A 23,516-nucleotide genomic window follows, 5' to 3' on the forward strand; every position below is an offset into this window, starting at 1 on the left:
GTTTTGCCCAGAGGGCATACTTTATTAGTGTCAGTGTGCAATGCTGTCAGAGACTCTTTTCCTCCTGTTTATTTCGTCTCCAGTCAAGTTTCTTTCTCGCTGAAAATTACCTTCCTGGCTCCTTCTCACGTGTGTGTGTGTGTGTGTGTGTGTGTGTGTGTGTGTGTGTGTGTGTGTGTGTGTGTGTGTGTGTGTGTGTGTGTGTGTGTGTGTGTGTGTGTGTGTGTGTGTGTGTGTGTGTGTGTGTGTGTGTGTGTGTGTGTTTATGTCTGACTGTGACCTCCCATGTTTTCTTTTTTTCTGCTAAAATGTTCCTTCTGGTCTATTTCCTCGTCCCGGATCACGGAAGAGGGACAACCCTCCTCTCTGATGTCTGCCCCGCTGAAGAGTTACACACAAGTGTGTGTGTAGAGAGCTACAGCGAGAGACACACAATCTTAGCCTCGAAGTTCAGTTATTGGAACGCATTTCCAGCTCGCTCTGATATCAGAGAAGTTGAAGGAATGTGGACTATTTCTCGTGGAATTGCCCGTGAGGATTAACTCGCGATAAGAAATCGGCGCCCGTGCTTGTGTTTGACCGTGGACGGGAGTATATGTCTGTGGTATATGAACCTGCTCCGTGTTCTGTAGCCGCAGAGCTCATGCATGGTGGGTTTGAGACAGGCAGTTTGCTCCAGTCCAACATCACAGTAAAAAGCAAATCGGGTGAAATGATGCGAACGGCACGAAAGTTTTAATTAAGCAAACTTTTATTTGAGTCTCTAGGGAAAACACGAGTAGCTAATTGGTCTCTTTTCAGAACAGTAAATTGTCCTTCCACGTTTGGGATTTTAGTTTACGGTGTGCAAACGCCACGGACAGAATGAACATCTGTGGGCGCGTGGTACTTGCGCTGCTGGTGGGCTTTACCGGGGGCACACAAGCCCAAGTGGTGTCCGCCAAGGTGATGCGGTCTTCAAACGTGAGGCGAGATGGTGAGTCCCAGTTTTTGATTTGTGTAAGTCAATTTTGTGTGAATGTACAGTTACAAGTGTTATAACAACAAAACAACTGGTGTTTAGGACAAACTGTCGGTAGCCTATAATGGGTGGTAATATGGTTACTCTTATTAGTGAATTGAGTTCTGATCACAATGGATTTATACTTGCAATTGTTTTGTTACAGATGACATTGAAAGAGGTCCTTATGAACAATGTTGGTTAATTAGGCCTAGACACATCAGACTTCTACAATGCATTCTAAAATATCCACATTAACAATACTCAATTGAATTATAAAACAATGAAAGGTGAATATAGAAGAGTAGAAGTTGAATGTAATCTTGATAGACAGACCTGTCAGGAAAAGCCTAGATGTTGTTTCATCTAGTGGTGTATACGTCTTAGTCAGTGGTGACAAATGACCTGGCTACTCCTGGGAAGTGAGCTTTCTGTGTTGACCTGTTCAAATGACCTGGCTACTCCTGGGAAGTGAGCTTTTTGTGTTGACCTGTTCAAATGACCTGGCTACTCCTGGGAAGTGAGCTTTCTGTGTTGACCTGTTCAAATGACGTAGACACTCTATTGTTACGTTGTCTGAGAGAGAGACAGAGTGGAGGCGCGGAGGCAGATGAGAGGGGAGGTAAGACAGAGAGGTGATAGAGTGGAGGCAGATGAGAGGGAAGGTAAGACAGAGAGGTGATAGAGTGGAGGCAGATGAGAGGGGAGGTAAGACAGAGAGGTGATAGAGTGGAGGCAGATGAGAGGGAAGGTAAGACAGAGAGGTGATAGAGTGGAGGCAGATGAGAGGGGAGGTAAGACAGAGAGGTGATAGAGTGGAGGCAGATGAGAGGGAAGGTAAGACAGAGAGGTGATAGAGTGGAGGCAGATGAGAGGGGAGGTAAGACAGAGAGGTGATGAGAGTGGAGGCAGATGAGAGGGGAGGTAAGACAGAGAGGTGATAGAGAGTGGAGGCAGATGAGAGGGAAGGTAAGACAGAGAGGTGATAGAGAGTGGAGGCAGATGAGAGGGAAGGTAAGACAGAGAGGTGATAGAGTGGAGGCAGATGAGAGGGGAGGTAAGACAGAGAGGTGATAGAGTGGAGGCAGATGAGAGGGGAGGTAAGACAGAGAGGTGATAGAGTGGAGGCAGATGAGAGGGGAGGTAAGACAGAGAGGTGATAGAGTGGAGGCAGATGAGAGGGGAGGTAAGACAGAGAGGTGATAGAGAGTGGAGGCAGATGAGAGGGAAGGTAAGACAGAGAGGTGATAGAGTGGAGGCAGATGAGAGGGGAGGTAAGACAGAGAGGTGATAGAGTGGAGGCAGATGAGAGGGGAGGTAAGACAGAGAGGTGATAGAGAGTGGAGGCAGATGAGAGGGAAGGTAAGACAGAGAGGTGATAGAGAGTGGAGGCAGATGAGAGGGAAGGTAAGACAGAGAGGTGATAGAGTGGAGGCAGATGAGAGGGGAGGTAAGACAGAGAGGTGATAGAGTGGAGGCAGATGAGAGGGGAGGTAAGACAGAGAGGTGATAGAGTGGAGGCAGATGAGAGGGGAGGTAAGACAGAGAGGTGATAGAGAGTGGAGGCAGATGAGAGGGGAGGTAAGACAGAGAGGTGATAGAGAGTGGAGGCAGATGAGAGGGAAGGTAAGACAGAGAGGTGATAGAGTGGAGGCAGATGAGAGGGGAGGTAAGACAGAGAGGTGATAGAGAGTGGAGGCAGATGAGAGGGGAGGTAAGACAGAGAGGTGATAGAGTGGAGGCAGATGAGAGGGAAGGTAAGACAGAGAGGTGATAGAGAGTGGAGGCAGATGAGAGGGGAGGTAAGACAGAGAGGTGATAGAGAGTGGAGGCAGATGAGAGGGAAGGTAAGACAGAGAGGTGATAGAGAGTGGAGGCAGATGAGAGGGGAGGTAAGACAGAGAGGTGATAGAGAGTGGAGGCAGATGAGAGGGAAGGTAAGACAGAGAGGTGATAGAGAGTGGAGGCAGATGAGAGGGGAGGTAAGACAGAGAGGTGATAGAGTGGAGGCAGATGAGAGGGAAGGTAAGACAGAGAGGTGATAGAGTGGAGGCAGATCAGAGGGGAGGTAAGACAGAGAGGTGATAGAGTGGAGGCAGATGAGAGGGGAGGTAAGACAGAGAGGTGATAGAGAGTGGAGGCAGATGAGAGGGAAGGTAAGACAGAGAGGTGATAGAGTGGAGGCAGATCAGAGGGGAGGTAAGACAGAGAGGTGATAGAGTGGAGGCAGATGAGAGGGGAGGTAAGACAGAGAGGTGATAGAGAGTGGAGGCAGATGAGAGGGAAGGTAAGACAGAGAGGTGATAGAGTGGAGGCAGATGAGAGGGGAGGTAAGACAGAGAGGTGATAGAGAGTGGAGGCAGATGAGAGGGAAGGTAAGACAGAGAGGTGATAGAGTGGAGGCAGATGAGAGGGGAGGTAAGACAGAGAGGTGATAGAGTGGAGGCAGATGAGAGGGAAGGTAAGACAGAGAGGTGATAGAGTGGAGGCAGATGAGAGGGGAGGTAAGACAGAGAGGTGATAGAGTGGAGGCAGATGAGAGGGGAGGTAAGACAGAGAGGTGATAGAGAGTGGAGGCGCGGAGGCAGATGAGAGGGAATGAAAGAGACAGCTGCGTCGGGCTAGGGAAAGAAGAGGGGGAAAGAGACTGAAAGGGCGAGAGACATCATTTAGGATATAGGGCACAGGCAGCAGCAGGAGGAGAAGAGAGAGTACCAGTTGAGTTTTCTGACCTGTGAATATAGTTGACCTGGTGGTCCTCAGTGTTGTAGAACCACAGTAACATTGTCCTCAGTGTTGTAGAACCACAGTAACATTGTCCTCAGTGTTGTAGAACCACAGTAACATTGTCCTCAGTGTTGTAGAACCACAGTAACATTGTCCTCAGTGTTGTAGAACCACAGTAACATTGTCCTCAGTGTTGTAGAACCACAGTAACATTGTCCTCAGTGTTGTAGAACCACAGTAACATTGGCCTCAGTGTTGTAGAACCACAGTAACATTGTCCTCAGTGTTGTAGAACCACAGTAACATTGTCCTCAGTGTTGTAGAACCACAGTAACATTGTCCTCAGTGTTGTAGAACCACAGTAACATTGTCCTCAGTGTTGTAGAACCACAGTAACATTGTCCTCAGTGTTGTAGAACCACAGTAACATTGTCCTCAGTGTTGTAGAACCACAGTAACATTGTCCTCAGTGTTATAGTAACACAGTAACATTGTCCTCAGTGTTGTAGAACCACAGTAACATTGTCCTCAGTGTTGTAGAAACACAGTAACATTGTATGTATGTCGTATGTATGTACAGTTGAAGTCGGAAGTTTACATACACTTAGGTTGGAGTCATTAAAATTCGATTTTCAACCACTCCACAAATGTCTTGTTAACGAATTATAGTTTTGGCAGGTTGGTTAGGAAATCTACTTTGTGCATGACATAAGTAATTTTTCCAACAACTGTTTACAGACAGATTATTTCACTTATAATTCACTGTATCACAATTCCAGTGGGTCAGAAGTTTACATACACTATGTTGACTGTGCCTTTAATCAGCTTGGAAAATTCCAGAATATGATGTCATGGCTTTAGAAGCTTCTGATAGGCTAATTGACATCATTTGAGTCAATTGGAGGTGTACCTGTGGATGTATTTCAAGGCCTACCTTCAAACGCAGTGCCTCTTTGCTTAACATCATGGGAAAATAAAAAGAAATCAGCCAAGACCTCAGAAGAAAAATTGTAGACCTCCACAAGTCTGGTTCATCCTTGGGAGCAATTTCCAAATGCCTGAAGGTACCACGTTCATCTGTACAAACAATAGTACGCAAGTATAAACACCATGGGACCACACAGCCATCATACCGCTCAGGGAGTAGACGCGTTCTGTTTCCTAGAGATGAACGTACTTTGGTGCGAAAAGTACAAATCAATCCCAGAACAACAGCAAAGGGCCTTGTGAAGATGCTGGAGGAAACACTTACAAAACAATCTATATCCACAGTAAAACGAGTCCTATATCGACATAACCTGAAAGACCGCTCAGCAAGGAAGAAGCCACTGCCCCAAAACCGCCATTAAAAAAGCCAGACTACGGTTTGCAACTGCACATGGGGACAAAGATCGTACTTTTTGGAGAAATGTCCTCTGGTCTGATGAAACAAAAATAATTCTGTTTGGCCATAATGACCATTGTTATGTTTGGAGGAAAAAGGTGTTCTTCGGCTTGCAAGCATCCCCCATCCCAACCATGAAGCATGGGGGTGGCAGCATCATGTTGTGGGGATGCTTTGCTGCAGGAGGGACTGGTGCACTTCAAAAAATAGATAGCGTCATGAGGAAGGAAAATTATGTGGATATATTGCAGCAACATCTCAAGACATCAGTCAGGAATCAAATGTATTTATATAGCCCTTCTTACATCAGCTGATATCTCAAAGTGCTGTACAGAAACCCAGCCTAAATCCCCAAACAGCAAGCAATGCAGGTGTAGAAGCACGGTGGCTAGGAAAAACTCCCTAGAAAGGCCAAAACCTAGGAAGAAACCTAGAGAGGAACCAGGCTATGAGGGGTGGCCAGTCCTCTTCTGGCTGTGCCGGGTGGAGATTATAACAGCACATGGCCTAGATGTTCAAATGTTCATAAATGACCAGCATGGTCTAATAATAATAATCATAGTAGGAAGTTAAAGCTTGGTCGCAAATGGGTCTTCCAAATGGACAATGACCCCAAGCATGCTTCCAAAGTTGTAGCAAAATGGCTTAAGGACAACAAAGTCAAGGTATTGGAGTGGCCATCACAAAGCCCTGACCTTAATCCTATAGAACTTTTTTGACCAGAACTGAAAAAGCGTGTCCGAGCAAGGAGGCCTACAAACCTGACTCAGTTACACCAGCTCGGTCAGGAGTAATGGGCCAAAATTCACCCAATTTATTGTGGGAAGCTTGTGGAAGTCTACCCAAAACGTTTGACCCAAGTTAAATAATTTCAAGGCAATGCTACCAAATACAAATTCAGTGTATGTAAACTTCTGACCCACTGGGAATGTGATGAAAGAAATAAAAGCTGAAATAAATAATTTTCTCTACTATTATTCTGACATTTCACATTCTTAAAATAAAGTGTTGATCCTAATTTACCTAAAACAGGGAATTTTTACTAGGATTAAATGTCAGGAATTGTGAAAAACTGAGTTTAAATGTATTTGGTTAGGTGTATGTAAACTTCCAACTTCAACTGTATATACATTTTGTAATGGTATCATTTTTTTTTGTTAAAATAAAGAAAATTAATGTGCTTCGTTTGCGTAAATACACTGGACTATATTAACGTAAATGGGTGGAAAAGGGCTGTAACAACCATCAGAATCTTGCTCTGCCTACAGTACCTGCACATTCTTGACATCCTCATTCATTTCTGTTGTCACGTTCTTTTGCATAGTCCCACAAGTGTGTCACTAGCAGGATATCCTCAGATTAAAAGTCAACAGGCTTGGCTGTAAATAACACCTATCTCTACATACACACACACACATACACACACACACACACACCTGTCTCTACAGACTTTACATTGTTTGCAAGATCAGACATAATACCACTATAATCCCAGTGTTCATTTTTGGAAGTTTCTTTAATTTCAGTGCATCTAATTTGTTAACATTTCGTCTTTATTAAATGACTACTTCTTTTTTTTCTCACAAAAACTTAACATCGGTCAAAATAAAGTAGTCTGTCTTGTGGTGTCGAGACGATGTGTTGAATGTCTGATGCAGCTTTAGCGTTCTTATAGATGTAACGGAAATATAATGTATTCCATTGAGCCCAATTCAGACATTCCCGGAGTGTGTCTGACCGGTTTCCGCAGGCGTGGCGTTAACAGGCGCGGCGTTAACAGGCGCGGCGTTAACAGGCGCGGCATTAACAGGCGCGGCGTTAACAGGCATAGCGTTAACAGTAACAACAGGCATAGCGTTAACAGGCGTGGCGTTAACAGGCGTGGCATTAACAGTAACAACAGGCATAGCGTTAACAGGCATGGCGTTAACAGGCATGGCGTTAACAGGCGTGGCGTTAACAGGCATAGCGTTAACAGTAACAACAGGCATAGCGTTAACAGGCGTGGCGTTAACAGGCGCGGCGTTAACAGGCATAGCGTTAACAGTAACAACAGGCATAGCGTTAACAGGCATGGCGTTAACAGGCATGGCGTTAACAGGCGTGGCGTTAACAGGCATAGCGTTAACAGTAACAACAGGCATAGCGTTAACAGGCGTGGCGTTAACAGGCGCGGCGTTAACAGGCATAGCGTTAACAGTAACAACAGGCATAGCGTTAACAGGCGTGGCGTTAACAGGCGCGGCGTTAACAGGCACGGTGTTAACAGGCATGGCGTTAACAGGCATAGCGTTAACAGTAACAACAGGCATAGCGTAAACAGGCGTGGCGTTAACAGGCGCGGCGTTAACACGCATAGCGTTAACAGGCATAGCGTTAACAGGCGTAGCGTTAACAGGCGTGGCGTTAACAGGCGCGGCGTTAACAGGCGTGGTGTTAACAGGCGTGGCGTTAACAGGCGTGGCGTTAACAGGCGTGGCGTTAACAGGCATAGCGTTAACAGTAACAACAGGCATAGCGTTAACAGGCGTGGCGTTAACAGGCGCGGCGTTAACAGGCACGGTGTTAACAGGAATGGCGTTAACAGGCATAGCGTTAACAGTAACAACAGGCATAGCGTTAACAGGCGCGGCGTTAACAGGCGTGGCATTAGCAGGCGTGGCGTTAACAGGCGTGGCGTTAACAAGCATGGCGTTAACAGGCATAGCGTTAACAGTAACAACAGGCATAGCGTTAACAGGCGTGGCGTTAACAGGCGTGGCGTTAACAGGCGTGGCGTTAACAGGCATAGCGTTAACAGTAACAACAGGCGTGGCGTTAACAGGCGTGGCGTTAACAGGCGTGGCGTTAACAGGCATGGCGTTAACAGGCATGGCGTTAACAGGCATAGCGTTAACAGTAACAACAGGCATAGCGTTAACAGGCGCGGCGTTAACAGGCGTGGCGTTAACAGGCATGGCGTTAACAGTAACAACAGGCATAGCGTTAACAGGCATAGCATTAACAGGCGTGGCGTTAACAGGCATGGCGTTAACAGGCATGGCGTTAACAGGCATAGCGTTAACAGGCGTGGCGTTAACAGGCATGGCGTTAACAGGCGTGGCATTAACAGGCATAGCGTTAACAGGCGTGGCGTTAACAGGCATAGCGTTAACAGGCGCGGCGTTAACAGGCGTGGCGACAACAGGCATAGGCGTTAACAGTAACAACAGCGCATGAGCGTTAACAGGCGCTGGCGTTAACAGGCAGTCGGTCGTTAACAGGCGTGGCGTTAACAGGCATAGCGTTAACAGTAACAACAGGCATAGCGTTAACAGGCGTGGCGTTAACAGGCGTGGCGTTAACAGGCATGGCGTTAACAGGCATGGCGTTAACAGGCATAGCGTTAACAGTAACAACAGGCATAGCGTTAACAGGCGCGGCGTTAACAGGCGTGGCGTTAACAGGCATGGCGTTAACAGTAACAACAGGCATAGCGTTAACAGGCATAGCATTAACAGGCGTGGCGTTAACAGGCATGGCGTTAACAGGCATGGCGTTAACAGGCATAGCGTTAACAGGCGTGGCGTTAACAGGCATGGCGTTAACAGGCGTGGCATTAACAGGCATAGCGTTAACAGGCGTGGCGTTAACAGGCATAGCGTTAACAGGCGCGGCGTTAACAGGCGTGGCGTTAACAGGCATGGCGTTAACAGTAACAACAGGCATAGCGTTAACAGGCGTGGCGTTAACAGGCGTGGCGTTAACAGGCGTGGCGTTAACAGGCATGGCGTTAACAGTAACAACAGGCATAGCGTTAACAGGCGTGGCGTTAACAGGCGTGGCGTTAACAGGCGTGGCGTTAACAGGCATAGCGTTAACAGTAACAACAGGCATAGCGTTAACAGGCTTGGCGTTAACAGGCATGGCGTTAACAGGCATAGCGTTAACAGGCGTGGCGTTAACAGGCGTGGCGTTAACAGGCGTGGCGTTAACAGGCATAGCGTTAACAGTAACAACAGGCGTGGCGTTAACAGGCGTGGCGTTAACAGGCGTGGCGTTAACAGGCATAGCGTTAACAGTAACAACAGGCATAGCGTTAACAGGCTTGGCGTTAACAGGCGTGGCGTTAACAGGCATAGCGTTAACAGTAACAACAGGCATAGCATTAACAGGCGTGGCGTTAACAGGCATGGCGTTAACAGGCGTGGCGTTAACAGGCATGGCGTTAACAGGCATAGCGTTAACAGTAACAACAGGCATAGCGTTAACAGGCGTGGCGTTAACAGGCATGGCGTTAACAGGCATAGCGTTAACAGTAACAATAGGCATGGCGTTAACAGGCGTGGCGTTAACAGGCGTGGCGTTAACAGGCGTGGCGTTAACAGGCATAGCGTTAACAGGCATAGCGTTAACAGGCGTAGCGTTAACAGGCGTGGCGTTAACAGGCATGGCGTTAACAGGCATAGCGTTAACAGTAACAACAGGCATAGCGTTAACAGGCGTGGCGTTAACAGGCGTGGCGTTAACAGGCGTGGCGTTAACAGGCGTGGCGTTAACAGGCGTGGCGTTAACAGGCATAGCGTTAACAGTAACAACAGGCATAGCGTTAACAGGCGTGGCGTTAACAGGCATGGCGTTAACAGGCGTGGCGTTAACAGGCATAGCGTTAACAGTAACAACAGGCATAGCGTTAACAGGCGTGGCGTTAACAGGCATAGCGTTAACAGGCATAGCGTTAACAGGCATAGCATTAACAGGCGTGGCATTAACAGAAAAAAGTATGAAAGAGTCGCAGGAGTAAAATGAAAGCGATCAACCTATTGAGATTTAAGTGACAAGTGAAATTTTCACCCCTCAAACACAGGAAATAGATATCTGAAAAACACAGATCCTTAGGTGGGCGGGGCATGATCGTTGCTAGCACTCATGTGAACAGGTACAGTGCTGTCTTGGGAGTTCAGGTTGACACAGACCCCTCAGCATTGAACAAACACATAATTTGGTATAGTGTGTGGGTGTATGTGCTTTTGGTTGGCAAGCTCTATCACACGGCGCATGCAGGACTTCCCCCCAAGGTTTCTCCTGTGTTTGTTTAGCGTTGTATTCACACTCCCCTCCTCACTATAAGGTGTGTGTGTGTGTGTGTGTGTGTGTGTGTGTGTGTGTGTGTGTGTGTGTGTGTGTGTGTGTGTGTGTGTGTGTGTGTGTGTGTGTGTGTGTGTGTGTGTGTGTGTGTGTGTGTGTGTGTGGCAAACAATATTTGGCCTTTGTGTTCAAAGCAACCCATTACCTTCACCGAGGAGACAGCAGAAGAGAGAGAGAGAGAGACACACACACACAGAGAGAGCGAGAGAGACATAAAAACACACACACACACAGAAAGAGCGAGAGACACACACACAGACAGAGAGACATATATACACACACAGACAGAGAGACATATATATACACACACACACAGAGAGAGACACATATACACACAGAGAGAGAGACACATATACACACAGAGAGAGAGAGACACATACACAGAGAGAGAGACATACACACACAGAGAGAGAGAGACATATACACACAGAGAGAGAGAGACATATACACACACAGAGAGAGAGACACATATACACACACACAGAGAGAGACATGTACACACAGAGAGAGAGACAAATACACACAGAGAGAGAGAGACATACACACACAGAGAGAGAGACAGATACACAGAGAGAGAGAGACATATACACAGAGAGAGAGAGACATACACACAGAGAGAGAGAGGACATATACACACAGAGAGAGAGAGACATATACACACAGAGAGAGAGAGAGTGACATACACTCACTGACAAACTCTCAACCTCCTCATGAAAAGTGTTTTTAATTTATTAAAGACACCATAAAGAAAAGAGGCCCATCTCTCTCATCTCACTCTCTGGTCTACACCATTGCATATCGCTCTGTACGTCCCCACCTTTAATCTGGCTGATTTCTTCCTCAATCTCTCCATCTTTCTTTCTCTTCTTTAATCAAAGGCTGCTTCCGCTGCGGGTCTCAGAGCAAATCTAATGGCAAAGAGTGTTTGCACGTAGCACACACACTGACAACAGTCTGTTTAGACATCAAAGTCTGCTGAAGAATGTAAGGCTGTTCCGGAATGTAAGGGAGGCTGTTCCGGAATGTAAGGGAGGCTGTTCCGGAATGTAAGGGAGGCTGGATGGAATGGAACTCTGTTAGGCGGTGTCCAGGGCCCTATAAAATGATATCTAGGGCCCTCTTTTTTTTCTTTCAGCACTGAGCAAATTTCTGGTCTGCTGAGCCCAAACTTGAACATTGTGAAAATTCTGTGCAACTTCCAACGCACATTTACTGTGAACATATTTTCTTCTTCTTGAACTGCGCTGTTGGTTAAGGGCTTGTCAGTAAGCATTTCACAGTAAAGCCTACACTTGTTGTATTCGGCGCAGTGAAAGTGAGAAATAAAGTTTGATTTGAACATAGGCTGTACCCGCTTTAAGTAACAGTTTTAACAGTGGCCAAGTAGGCTACTGTGGCTATTTGATCATAATCTAGGCCTACCAGAGTGGCCTAACATCAAAAACAGTGGAGAAAATGCAATCACATTTTAACATGGAAATAGCAGTTCTATCCAGCCTACAGTAGCAGCCAATGTGTGGTGTTCAATGAAGCCCTACATTCCATGAGACTTTTGAAATAAAATAAAAACACGCAGGGCTATATCCTGTTTATCCATTTGTCCTTCAGACAAGGAGGTGACTGAAAATGTTGTTGTGTTGTTTGATGCAAGAAACCACTTTACAAAATAAAATATATAATTATTCCCATAGCATTATTACAGAGAATCAGACAAATTATACTACCCTCTGCCTATTGGCTACTCAGATTATTCAAGCCAGTCTCAAAATACAACACTGCCCCTTTAAGACAAAAAAAAGGCTCTTTATCTGACTCACTTTTAAAGGTGTCTAGAAATGTACAGGTTTTGTGCTCAATCACTCCCCTACTGCTGACTACAAATGATCTAGAACTGGCCTAATAACTCACTAACTAGCAAATGATATCAACAAAATGTGCACATGTGACATGTATCTCTTGCTTTGATTACATTTACATTTTAGTCATTTAGCAAACGCTCTTATCCAGAGCGACTTACAGTAGTGAATGCATACATTTCATTTCATGTATTTTTTTTTTTGGTACTGATCCCCCGTGGGAATCGAACCCACAACCCTGGCGTTGCAATGAACACGACTTACAAAAAGGTAAGCCTATGCAACATTAACCACTTAAAGACAGTACTGTAGTAATAAGGTTTGTGCAGTAAGTTATAGGCCCAGTACATTTCCATTTTACATTTACGTCATTTAGCAGACGCTCTTATCCAGAGCGACTTACAAATTGGTGCATTCACCTTATGATATCCAGTGGAACAACCACTTTACAATAGTACATCTATATCTTTTTGGGGGGGAGGGTAGGCGGGAGGGTTAGAAGGATTACTTAATCCTATCCCAGGTATTCCTTAAAGAGGTGGGGTTTCAGGTGTCTCCGGAAGGTGGTGATTGACTCCGCTGTCCTGGCGTCGTGAGGGAGCTTGTTCCACCATTGGGGTGCCAGAGCAGCGAACAGTTTTGACTGGGCTGAGCGGGAACTATGCTTCCACAGAGGTAGGGAGGCGAGCAGGCCAGAGGTGGTTGAACGCAGTGCCCTTCTTTGGGTGTAGGGCCTGATCAGAGCCTGAAGGTACGGAGGTGCCGTTCCCCTCACAGCTCCGTAGGCAAGCACCATGGTCTTGTAGCAGATGCGAGCTTCAACTGGAAGCCAGTGGAGTGTGCGGAGGAGCGGGGTGACGTGAGAGAATTTAGGAAGGTTGAACACCAGACGGGCTGCGGCGTTCTGGATGAGTTGTAGGGGTTTAATGGCACAGGCAGGGAGCCCCGCCAACAGCGAGTTGCAGTAATCCAGACGGGAGATGACAAGTGCCTGGATTAGGACCTGCGCCGCTTCCTGGTGATGCAGGGTCGTACTCTGCGAATGTTGTAGAGCATGAACATACAGGATCGGGTCACCGCCTTGATATTAGTAGAGAACGACAGGGTGTTGTCCAGGGTCACGCCAAGGCTCTTAGCACTCTGGAAGGAGGACACAATGGAGTTGTCAACCGTGATGGTGAGATCGTGGAACGGGCAAGTCCTTCCCCGGGAGGAAGAGCAGCTCCGTCTTGCCGAGGTTCAGCTTGAGGTGGTGATCCGTCATCCACACTGATATGTCTGCCAGATATGCAGAGATGCGATTCGCCACCTGGTTATCAGAAGGGGGAAAGGAGAAGATTAATTGTTTGTCGTCTGCGTAGCAATGATAGGAGAGACCATGTGAGGATATGACAGAGCCAAGTGACTTGGTGTATAGCGAGAATAGGAGAGGGCCTAGAACTGAGCCATGGGGGACACCAGTGGTGAGAGCACGTGGTGCGGAGACGGATTCTCGCCACGCCACCTGGTAGGAGCGACCTGTCAGGTAGGACGCAATCCAAGAGTGAGCCGCGCCGGAGATGCCCAACTCGGAGAGGGTGGAGAGGAGGATCTGATGGTTCACAGTATCAAAGGCAGCAGATAGGTCTAGAAGGATGAGAGCAGAGGAGAGAGAGTTAGCTTTAGCAGTGCAGAGAGCCTCCGTGACACAGAGAAGAGCAGTCTCAGTTGAATGACCAGTCTTGAAACCTGACTGATTTGGATCAAGAAGGTCATTCTGAGAGAGCTAGCAAGAGAGCTGGCCAAGGAAGGCACGCTCAAGAGTTTTGGAGAGGAAAGAAAGAAGGGATACTGGTCTGTAGTTGTTGACATCGGAGGGATCGAGTGTAGGTTTTTTGAGAAGGGGTGCAACTCTCGCTCTCTTGAAGACGGAAGGGACGTAGCCAGCGGTCAAGGATGAGTTGATGAGCGAGGTGAGGTAAGGGTGATGGTCTCCGGAAATGGTCTGGAGAAGAGAGGAGGGGATAGGGTCAAGCGGGCAGGTTGTTAGGCGGCCGGCCGTCACAAGTCACAAGATTTAATCTGGAGAGAGAGGGGAGAAAGAGGTCAAAGCATAGGGTAGGGCAATGTGAGCAGGACTAGCGGTGTCGTTTGACTTAACAAACAAGGATCGGATGTCGTCAACCTTCTTTTCAAAATGGTTGACAAAGTCACCACATACTGGCTTTGATTGAGTTTCCTTGCCAATGCATTGTTGTTCGGGCTATTTCAAAATGTGAGGTAGGCTATATGATCACACCTGTAATAGATCCGTTGTTGTGTTACTTGTGAAGCACAGCTGAGTGAGCATACATTTAAATCATTTTTTCATTTTACTGGGCTGATGGTGCCTCCATCTGATGGTCAGCGGAGGGAGAGAGCAGCAGACTGAGGGTCCGTCTCTCAACATCCTTCCTCTCTCCCTTTCCTCCACTGACACTAACCAAAAAGGGACACCATCTTCCAGCTGATGGTGAAACTCGAGTCGTACCGCATTATTTCTGCCTCATGCACAAATTCATGTTGTTACTCCTATGGACCAGGAATGCCTTGGAATCGGCCAGTCGATTGCAATCGACCGATTTGGTGAGCACTGCTCCAGAAAGATGAGTAAATTTCAATCTCTGCTTCTCTCTGGGGGCTGATAGTTCAGTCTCGGGGGGGGTCCGCAGCTTAGAGGGAACATTGTCTAGGGTCCTATAAAATGATATATAGGGCAGTAGAGACTCCTCAGAGGAGGACCATCCTCCCCAGTGAATTTCATAGAAGTCTCAATCCCTGAAAGGTGAAACTATAAACTATACCAGGTATATTCACGTCACCAAATATATTCACATGTCACCAAATATATTCACACGTGTCACGTTTGTCGTCGGTTAAGGAGGACCAAAACGCAGCAGGAATGTTGATGCTCATCTTGTGTATTTATTTACAAACTAAGTGAACACCAAAACAACAAAACGAACTTACGAACAACGAAACAGTCTTGAAAGGCACACTCAGCAAAACAAGAAACAATCTCCCACAATTACAGAGACAAACACACCCAACTAATATAGGACTTCCAATCAAAGGCAACACCACACAGCTGCCTTCAATTGGAAGTCCACCCCAATTAACCAAACATAGACATACAACTAACTAGATCAACATAGAAATACGTAAACAAGGAACAGTGCCCAAAAACCCCGGAATACTTAAATCAAATGCCCTTTTAGAAAAAACACCACCCCGAACCACATAAACCAAATACCCTCTGCCACGTCCTGACCAAACTACAATAACAATTAACCCTTATACTGGCCAGGACGTGACAGTACCCCCCCCCCCCCCCCCCCTACAGGTGCTAACCCCGGAAGCACCTCAAAAATAACAAACCCCCCCCCCCCCAAAAAAAATAAATAATCCCCCTAACTAAAGGGAGGGAAGGGAGGGTGGCTGCCGTCAACGACGGCACTGTGCTACACCCCCCCTCCCCAACCCACCTATATCTGGAGGTGGCTCTGGTTCTGGCAGTTCCGGGCAGACGACCCACCCCGGCAGCTCCAGGTAGACGGGCCACTCGGGCTGGGCCGGAGGACAGTCGGGCCACTCTGGCAGACCCGGAAGACAGTCGGGCCACTCTGGCAGACCCGGAAGACAGTCGGGCCACTCTGGCAGACCCGGAAGACAGTCGGGCAACTCTGGCAGACCCGGAGACAGTCGGGCCACTCTGGCAGACCCGGAAGACAGTCGGGCCACTCTGGCAGACCCGGAAGACAGTCGGGCCACTCTGGCAGACCCGGAAGACAGTCGGGCCACTCTGGCAGAACCGGAAGACAGTCGGGCCACTCTGGCAGACCCGGAAGACAGTCGGGCCAGTCTGGCATCGCCGGGCAGTCTGGCCACTCTGGCATCGCCGGGCAGTCTGGCATCGCCGGGCAGTCTGGCATCGCCGGGCAGTCTGGCCACTCTGGCATCTCCGGGCAGTCTGGCCACTCTGGCATCTCCGGGCAGTCTGGCCACTCTGGCATCTCCGGGCAGTTTGGCCACTCTGGCAGCTCCTGACTAGTGGGTGGCTCTGGCGACTCTTCACTGACGGGCGGCTCTGGCGATTCCTCACTGACGGGCGGCTCTGGCGACTCTTGACTGACGGGCAGTTCGGGCGACTCTTGACTGACGGGCAGTTCGGGCGACTCTTGACTGACGGGCAGTTCGGGCGACTCTTGACTGACGGGCAGTTCTGGCGACTCTTGACTGACGGGCAGTTCTGGCGACTCTTGACTGACGGGCAGCTCTAGCAACGTCGGACTGGGATGACGCACTTGAAGCCTGGTGCGTGGTGCTGGTACTGGACGTACCAGACTGGGAACACGCACCTCCAGGCTAGTGTGGGGAGAGGGAACAGGACGAGTTGGACTGGGCTGACGCACTTCCGGGTCCGCACGAGAGACAGGAGCTGGAAACCCAGGGCCATGGAGGCGCACAGGCGGTCTTGATCTTACCTCCTGCACAACCCGTCCTGGCTGGATGGAACTAGTAGCCCTGTACGAGTGGGGTGCTTGTACAGGGCAGACTGGGCTGTGCAGGGGCCTGATGGTAGCCGTGCGTAGAGCGGGAGTTGGGTAGCCTGGTCCTCGGAGGCGTACCGGCGACCAGATGCGCTGCGCAGGCATCCTCCTAGCAGGCTGGATGCCCGCTCTAGCACAGCACCTGCGAGGGGCTGGAATAACCCGCACCGGACTGTGCGTGCGTATGGGTGAGATAGTGCGCTCTTCAGCGAAACATGGCGCCCTCCACCTTATACGCTCCTCCATATAACCACGGGTAGCTGGCTTCTGGCTCTTCCTTGGCCTAGCCAAACTACACGTGTGCCCCCCAAACAATTTTTATTGGGGGTGCCTCTCATGCTTCAGCGCCAGTCGTGTCCCTTGGAAACGTTCCCGGTCCATACCAGCCTTTCGCCTTTCCTCCCTCTCTCTTACCACCTGTCCCCATGGAAGGCGATCCTTTCCTGCTTGGATCTCCTCCCAAGTGTAGGACCCTTCTCCCCCCAAGATCTCCTCCCAAGTCCATCTCTCACCATAGTCCAACTCAAAATCCCTTTGCTTCTTCCTCTGCTGCTTGGTCCTTTGGTGGTGGGAGATTCTGTCACAGACGTCGTTGGTTAAGGAGGACCAAAATGCAGCAGGAATGTTGATGCTCATCTTGTGTATTTATTTACAAACTAAGTGAACAATCGTGGTGTAGGGTAGAAAAACTCTGTAGGGTAGCACCGTGGTGTAGGGTAGAAGAACTCTGTAGGGTAGGACCGTGGTGTAGCAGGAGCAGTGGCGACCCATCATTCAGGGCAGATGCTCCACATTTTTAGCTAAAATAAATAAAACAATTGAAAAAATGTATATGTTATTTTGGCATTAATACGTGTCACATATTAGTTTGCAAACAATGTAAAAAAATAAATAAATCGGAATCATTGATTTAATAAAGCCGTATACAAACATGGTCTCTTTTTGTTTTCTTGAGTAAGGCAGCTCGAAAATGCAGGTGTTTCAGCCTAGCTCAGGGCTTTCTGTGGAGGTGGGGCAGCCAGCGGAAAATACGGAGCGTAGGGGTTGGTAATGTTCTCTTGTTGCGCCTTGATTAACTCAGTGTTCTGTCACTCGTGGGGACAGTACGTCACCGCCAAGTCTAAGGGTAGACCTTTGGTGCTGCCATAGAGTTACATTAGAAGTGCCCATTCAAGAAGGCTCAACGTCATTGGCCACACATAAAATGACGTCAAATCATGTTAGATCTACAGCAGCTTGGATTGGACTGATCATGTCAATTTCATACTTTCAAAATCTTAGCTAGCAGTCATCATCATGAGTTAAATCCACAATCTACTGGCAAATCCTTTTTACTCCATGTCATATGAAGAGAAATTATCGATAACTTATCGGTGCTCATCGGCCATTGCACATAAACATTACACAACAAGTTGGAAATCGCAAATTCAACAATGAGTAGTTTGGAAGGAATCAGTGACAGTGGTTAACTGCAAGCATTGCAAAGCAATCACTAGCCTGATATTCAGTGGATTGGATGTGTGGTCCCAAATTTAGGATTAAATGTCTCTTTTTTCCAAGTTTTTAAATCGATTAACATTCAACATTGGCCATGCTGTCAATGAAGCATAATTTGTGCCGCACTCAAAACAACTGTTAACTCGAAACTGGACTTCAGTGAGTTCAAGACAAGTGGGAATTCCGGACAAAACGAGCTCTGACTGGAAAATACGTTTTGAACGGGCATCCAACCTGAAGATTGATGACTTCATCATGATTCGACCTTGTTTTTTTCCGAATTCCCAGTTGTCTTGAAAGCACCATAAATCCAGCCAGACTTTGATGACAACATTTACCCAAGAAGACTCGATGTCGGAATCGCTGCCAAAGGTGCTTTAACAAAGTACTCAGTAAATGGTCTGAATACTCATGTAAATGTGATATTGAATTTTTTTTTTTAAAAGTTGAATAATTTTTAATACAAATTCTAAAAACCTGTTTTTGCTTTGTCATTATGGGGTATCGTGTGTAGATTGATTAGGTGGGTAAAAAACGATTTAATCCATTTTAGAATAAGGCTGTAACGTAACAAAATGTTGAAAAAAAAGGTCAAGAGGTCTGAATACTTTCCGAATGAACTGTACTTTTTCCCTGACACCCAAAAGTACTTTTTACATTTCAAATGCTGAGGCAGGACAGCAACAGTCCAATTCACATACCTAGCAATATAACGAATTGTCATCCCTACTGCTTCTGATCTAGCGGACTCACTAAACATAAATAGTGCATTTGTAAATTATGTCTGAGTGTGCCCCTGTCCGTCTCTAAATAAATGCAATTGTTGCGTCTGGTTTGCTTAATACAAGGAATTTGATGTATAGCATTTACTTTTTACTTTTACTGAAGTTTGACAATTTTCCACCACTGGGTAAGGGTTACTACTGTTGGTAGTTAGTTGAATTGTTACTGATAGTCCATCTGTAGATGCTCTACAGACTATCCAAATAAAGTGTTACAGAAAATTCAAATGAATTATAAGACATGAACAAAATGCATCAGTGATTCATATATTCCTGTAACTTTTTGAAACAGCACAGGAATTCCCCTGTCTGTGTGTATGTCTACTTTGTGTAGCCGTTAGCGATGATGCTAATGATAACTATCTTCTGGTAGAGATGGAAAGGCTTTCCCAAAAACCTTCTCAATTAAATGTTAACTACAAAGTAGCCTGCCTGGCAGAATGACATCAGGATTATTTTCCTCAATCCAGTGGCCATTTGTTTAGCCAACTCTGAAATCACATGAGTGATACAGGAACATTGCTAACCAAACAACTGTCTCTTGCTGGTTCACACTTGCAATAAAACCTAACTACACCCCAAAATCCATAATCTCTTCTATTTTCCCCAGACCTCAAAAGTGGTCTCGAGATGTGGTCTAATCAATGTTGTGGACTTAAAACATGATAAAAAACCATGAGCTGATGCACACCAGAAAAATTAGTTTGTGTGGAGGTGCTGACTAACGGCAAATAAACAATCAAAATAAAGTCTCACACTCCATGTATAAACTCCCAGCAATTTAATGGGTATTTACCAACGTTTCGGCATCACTGTGCCTTCCTCATAAAATGTTGTTTTTCTATATAAAAAAAGTGTGTTTTTTGAGAGCGAAAACCAGAAAAAAAATGGGGAAAATGGAAAACCTGGAAAAACAAAACTAAGAAAGTGGAACTTTGGAAAAAACGGAATCCGGCACAAAACATTATAGGGCCCTACTTTTCTTACTGAAATAGTTTCAGTATGTGATGTCATCAGTCTTGGCTGAGTCTGTGGACGATGGGTGGCCTCTTCTCTCCAAGAAAAACACAAACATGCCACCCGCAGGCATGCTCAAATACTCTACCACTGGAGTGAAAGACTCTCCAAACCATGGTTCTGAAGTTATTGTGATGGTCTATAGGTATACCTGTACTAGAGGTCGACCAATTATGATTTTTTTCAACGCCGATACCCATTATTAGAGGACCAAAAAAAGCCTATCGATTGATCGGACAATTTTTATATATATATTTGTAATAATGACAATTACAACAATACCGAATTAACACTTTTATTTTTACTTAATATAATACATAAATAAAATCAATTTAGTCTCTAATAAATAATGAAACATGTTCAATTTGATTTAAATAATGCAAAAACACAGTGTTGGAGAAGAAAGTAAAAGTGCAATATGTGCCATGTAAGAAAGCTAACGTTTAAGTTCCTTGCTCAGAACATGAGAACATAAGAAAGCCGGTGGTTCCTTTTAACATGAGTCTTCAATATTCCCAGTTAAGAAATTTTAGGTTGTAGTTATTATGGGAATTATAGGACTATTTCTCTCTCTACCTGTAACGGCTGTCGTGAGAGAGAGTAGACCAAGGTGCAGCGGAGTTAGTGTTCATCATTGAATATTTAATAAAGAAAGAACACTATACAAACAAAACAAGAAAACCGACAGCCAAACAGTCCTGTCAGGTGCAAAACACTAACAGAAACAATTAACCACAAAACCCAAAGGAAAAACATGCTCCTTATGTGTGACTCCCAATCAACAACAACGAACTTCAGCTGTGCCTGATTGGGAGACACACACGGCTCAAAACAAAGAAATACAAAAACCCTAGAAAAAGAACATAGAACGCCCACCCAATGTAACACCCTGGCCTAACCAAAATAAAGAACAAAAAAACCCTCTCTATGGCCAGGGCGTTACACTACCATTTGTATTTCATATTCCTTTGGATGTTCTTATAGGCGCTATAGTATTGCCAGAAAATAAAGGAAAGCCGCACACTCTAAGAGCTCAGATGCAAAAATGTAATCACCAACGTTTCGACAGCGAAGCTGTCTTCATCAGGGTATCATCAAACACTGCGAGATGAGTCATTTATATAGTGTCAAGAGACACACAGGTGTTTGTAATCATGGCCAAGTATGGCCTAATATCATTGGTTAACTCAAAAAAAAATTTAAATGGCATACAAAGAACATACAAAAAGACAAACAAATGGATAGCATACGATCATAGCATTTGTAGTCCAAAACGTATCTAACAAACAATTACAATGGCAAAATCACAATTATCACAAGAATGGCTTCAGATCAGTCTATGTTGAGACCGAAGGGAGCAAGGGTCTTTAAATTAAAGATCCAGGCAGCCTCTCGTTTCAACAATAAATTATCAAGGTCACCCCCTCTCCTCGGGAGGGTGACATGTTCAATACCAATATAACGCAGAGACGAAATCGGATGGTTTGCTTCCAAAAAGTGGGCCGCAACTGGGTAAGTTAAGTTTTTGCACCTAATGGTGCTACGATGCTCTGAGATACGTACTTTTAATTCACGCTTTGTTTTACCCACATAATTTTTACCACAAGGACAAGTTATAAGATAAATAACTGCCTTAGTGGAACACGTAATAACACCTTTAATTGGGATAGATTTCCCTGTTTGGGGGTGTTTGAAGGATCTACATTTATAAGTGCCATTACATTGAGCACAGCCATTACACTTGTAATTTCCATCCAGTATGGGCGCAAATAGACGTTGTTCAGGAATATCTTGGGGTGGTAAATCAGAGTGTACCAATTGGTCTCTGAGATTTCTTCCCCGCGAGAATACGACCAGGGGAAGATCAGAAAACACATTAACGAGACTATCATCATATTTCAGAATGTGCCAATGTTTGTGAACGATTCCTTTAATTTGTTCAGAGCACTTTGAATAGCGGGTAGTGAGAACGCAAGAATGTGTCTTTTTGCGAGACTGACCTTGAAAAAGGTCATGTCTCGTTTTGTTTTGAATTTTCTCAATGGCAATATTAATCTGATCATTGTTGTACCCCCTCTCCTTGAACTTATCCTGAGTCTCAGCCATATTTCTGTCGAAATCTGATTGTTTAATACAAATTCTTTTGATTCGACAGAATTGGCAGTTAGTATTAGTATTGCCAGCCTAATCTCGGGAGTTGATAGGCTTGAAGTCATAAACAGTGCTGTGCTTCAAGAATTGCGAAGAGCTGCTGGCCAACGCAGGAAAGTGCTATTTGAATGAATGCTTACGAGCCTGCTGCTGCCTACCACCGCTCAGTCAGACTGCTCTATCAAATATCAAATCATAGACTTAATTATAATATAATAAACACACAGAAACACGAGCCTTAGGTCATTAATATGGTCAAATCCGGAAACTATCATTTCGAAAACAAAACGTTTATTCTTTCAGTGAAATACGGAACAGTTCCGTATTTTATCTAACGGGTGGCATCCCTAAGTCTAAATATTGCTGTTACATTGCACAACCTTCAATGTTATGTAATAATTATGTACAATTCTGGCAAATTAATTACTGTCTTTGTTAGGAAGAAATGGTCTTCACACAATTCGCAACGAGCCTGTCACGTCCTGGCCAGTATAAGGTTAATTGGTATTGTAGTTTGGTCAGGACGTGGCAGAGGGTATTCGTTTTATGTGGTTCGCGGTGGTGTGTTTGTTGAAGGGGCATTTGATTTAAGTATTCCGGGGTTTTTGGGCACTGTTTGGTTTTCATGTATTCTATGTTTAGTCTAGTGTGTCTGTTTCTATGTTTTGGTTAATTGGGGTTGGGACTCTCAGTTGAAGGCAGGTGTTGTCTATTTGCCTTTGATTGAGAGTCCCATATATTAGGGTGTGTTTGTGTTTGTCATGGGTGGGAGATTGTTCTGTGTTGAGCCTTGTGCCTTGCAGACTGTCAGTAGATCGTTCGTTCTCTTGTTTGTTGTTTTTGTGTTCGTTTTGATTTCATTAAAGGTTCAAAATGAACAACCGCATGCCTGCTGCGTTTTGGTCTACCTTTTCAGACGACGATTTCGCAATATCGTCAGAAGACGAAGATACGCTTGACAGAGCCAGGCGGCCCAAACTGCTGCATATACCCTGACTCTGCTTGCACTGAACGCAAGAGAAGTGACACAATTTCCCTAGTTAATATTGCCTGCTAACATGAATTTCTTTTAACAACATATGCAGGTTTAAAAAAATATACTTGTGTATTGATTTTAAGAAAGGCTGATGTTTATAGTTAGGTGCAATGATTGTGCTTTTTTTGCGAATGCGCTTTTGTTAAATCATCATCCGTTTGGCGAAGTAGGCTGTGATTCGATGATAAACTAACAGGCACCACATTGATTATATGCAACGCAGGACAAGCTAGTTAAACTAGTAATATCATCAACCATGTGTAGTTAGCTAGTGATTATGTTAAGCTTGATTGTTTTTTATAAGATACGTTTAATGCTGGCTAGCAACTTACCATGGCTCCTTGCTGCACTCGTGTAACAGGTGGTCAGCC

At 45.7% G+C, this 23,516-nt stretch overlaps 1 protein-coding gene across 1 annotated transcript in view; it reads left to right on the forward strand.

Moving 5' to 3' along the window:
- The first annotated feature begins 343 nt into the window (after nucleotides 1-343).
- LOC106613208 (platelet derived growth factor d) overlaps nucleotides 344-23,516 on the forward strand; it is a 112,572-nt gene continuing 89,399 nt past the window's right edge. Inside the window, exon 1 of the mRNA XM_045724775.2 lies at nucleotides 344-976. Within this exon, the coding sequence (XP_045580731.1) occupies nucleotides 865-976 (112 nt within the window). The 5' untranslated portion in view covers nucleotides 344-864. The remainder of the gene's footprint in view (nucleotides 977-23,516) is intronic.

Source organism: Salmo salar, chromosome 09 (genome assembly GCF_965601325.2).
Source record: "Salmo salar chromosome 09, fSalSal1, whole genome shotgun sequence".
In the NCBI taxonomy this organism is placed as follows: Eukaryota; Metazoa; Chordata; class Actinopteri; order Salmoniformes; family Salmonidae; genus Salmo; species Salmo salar.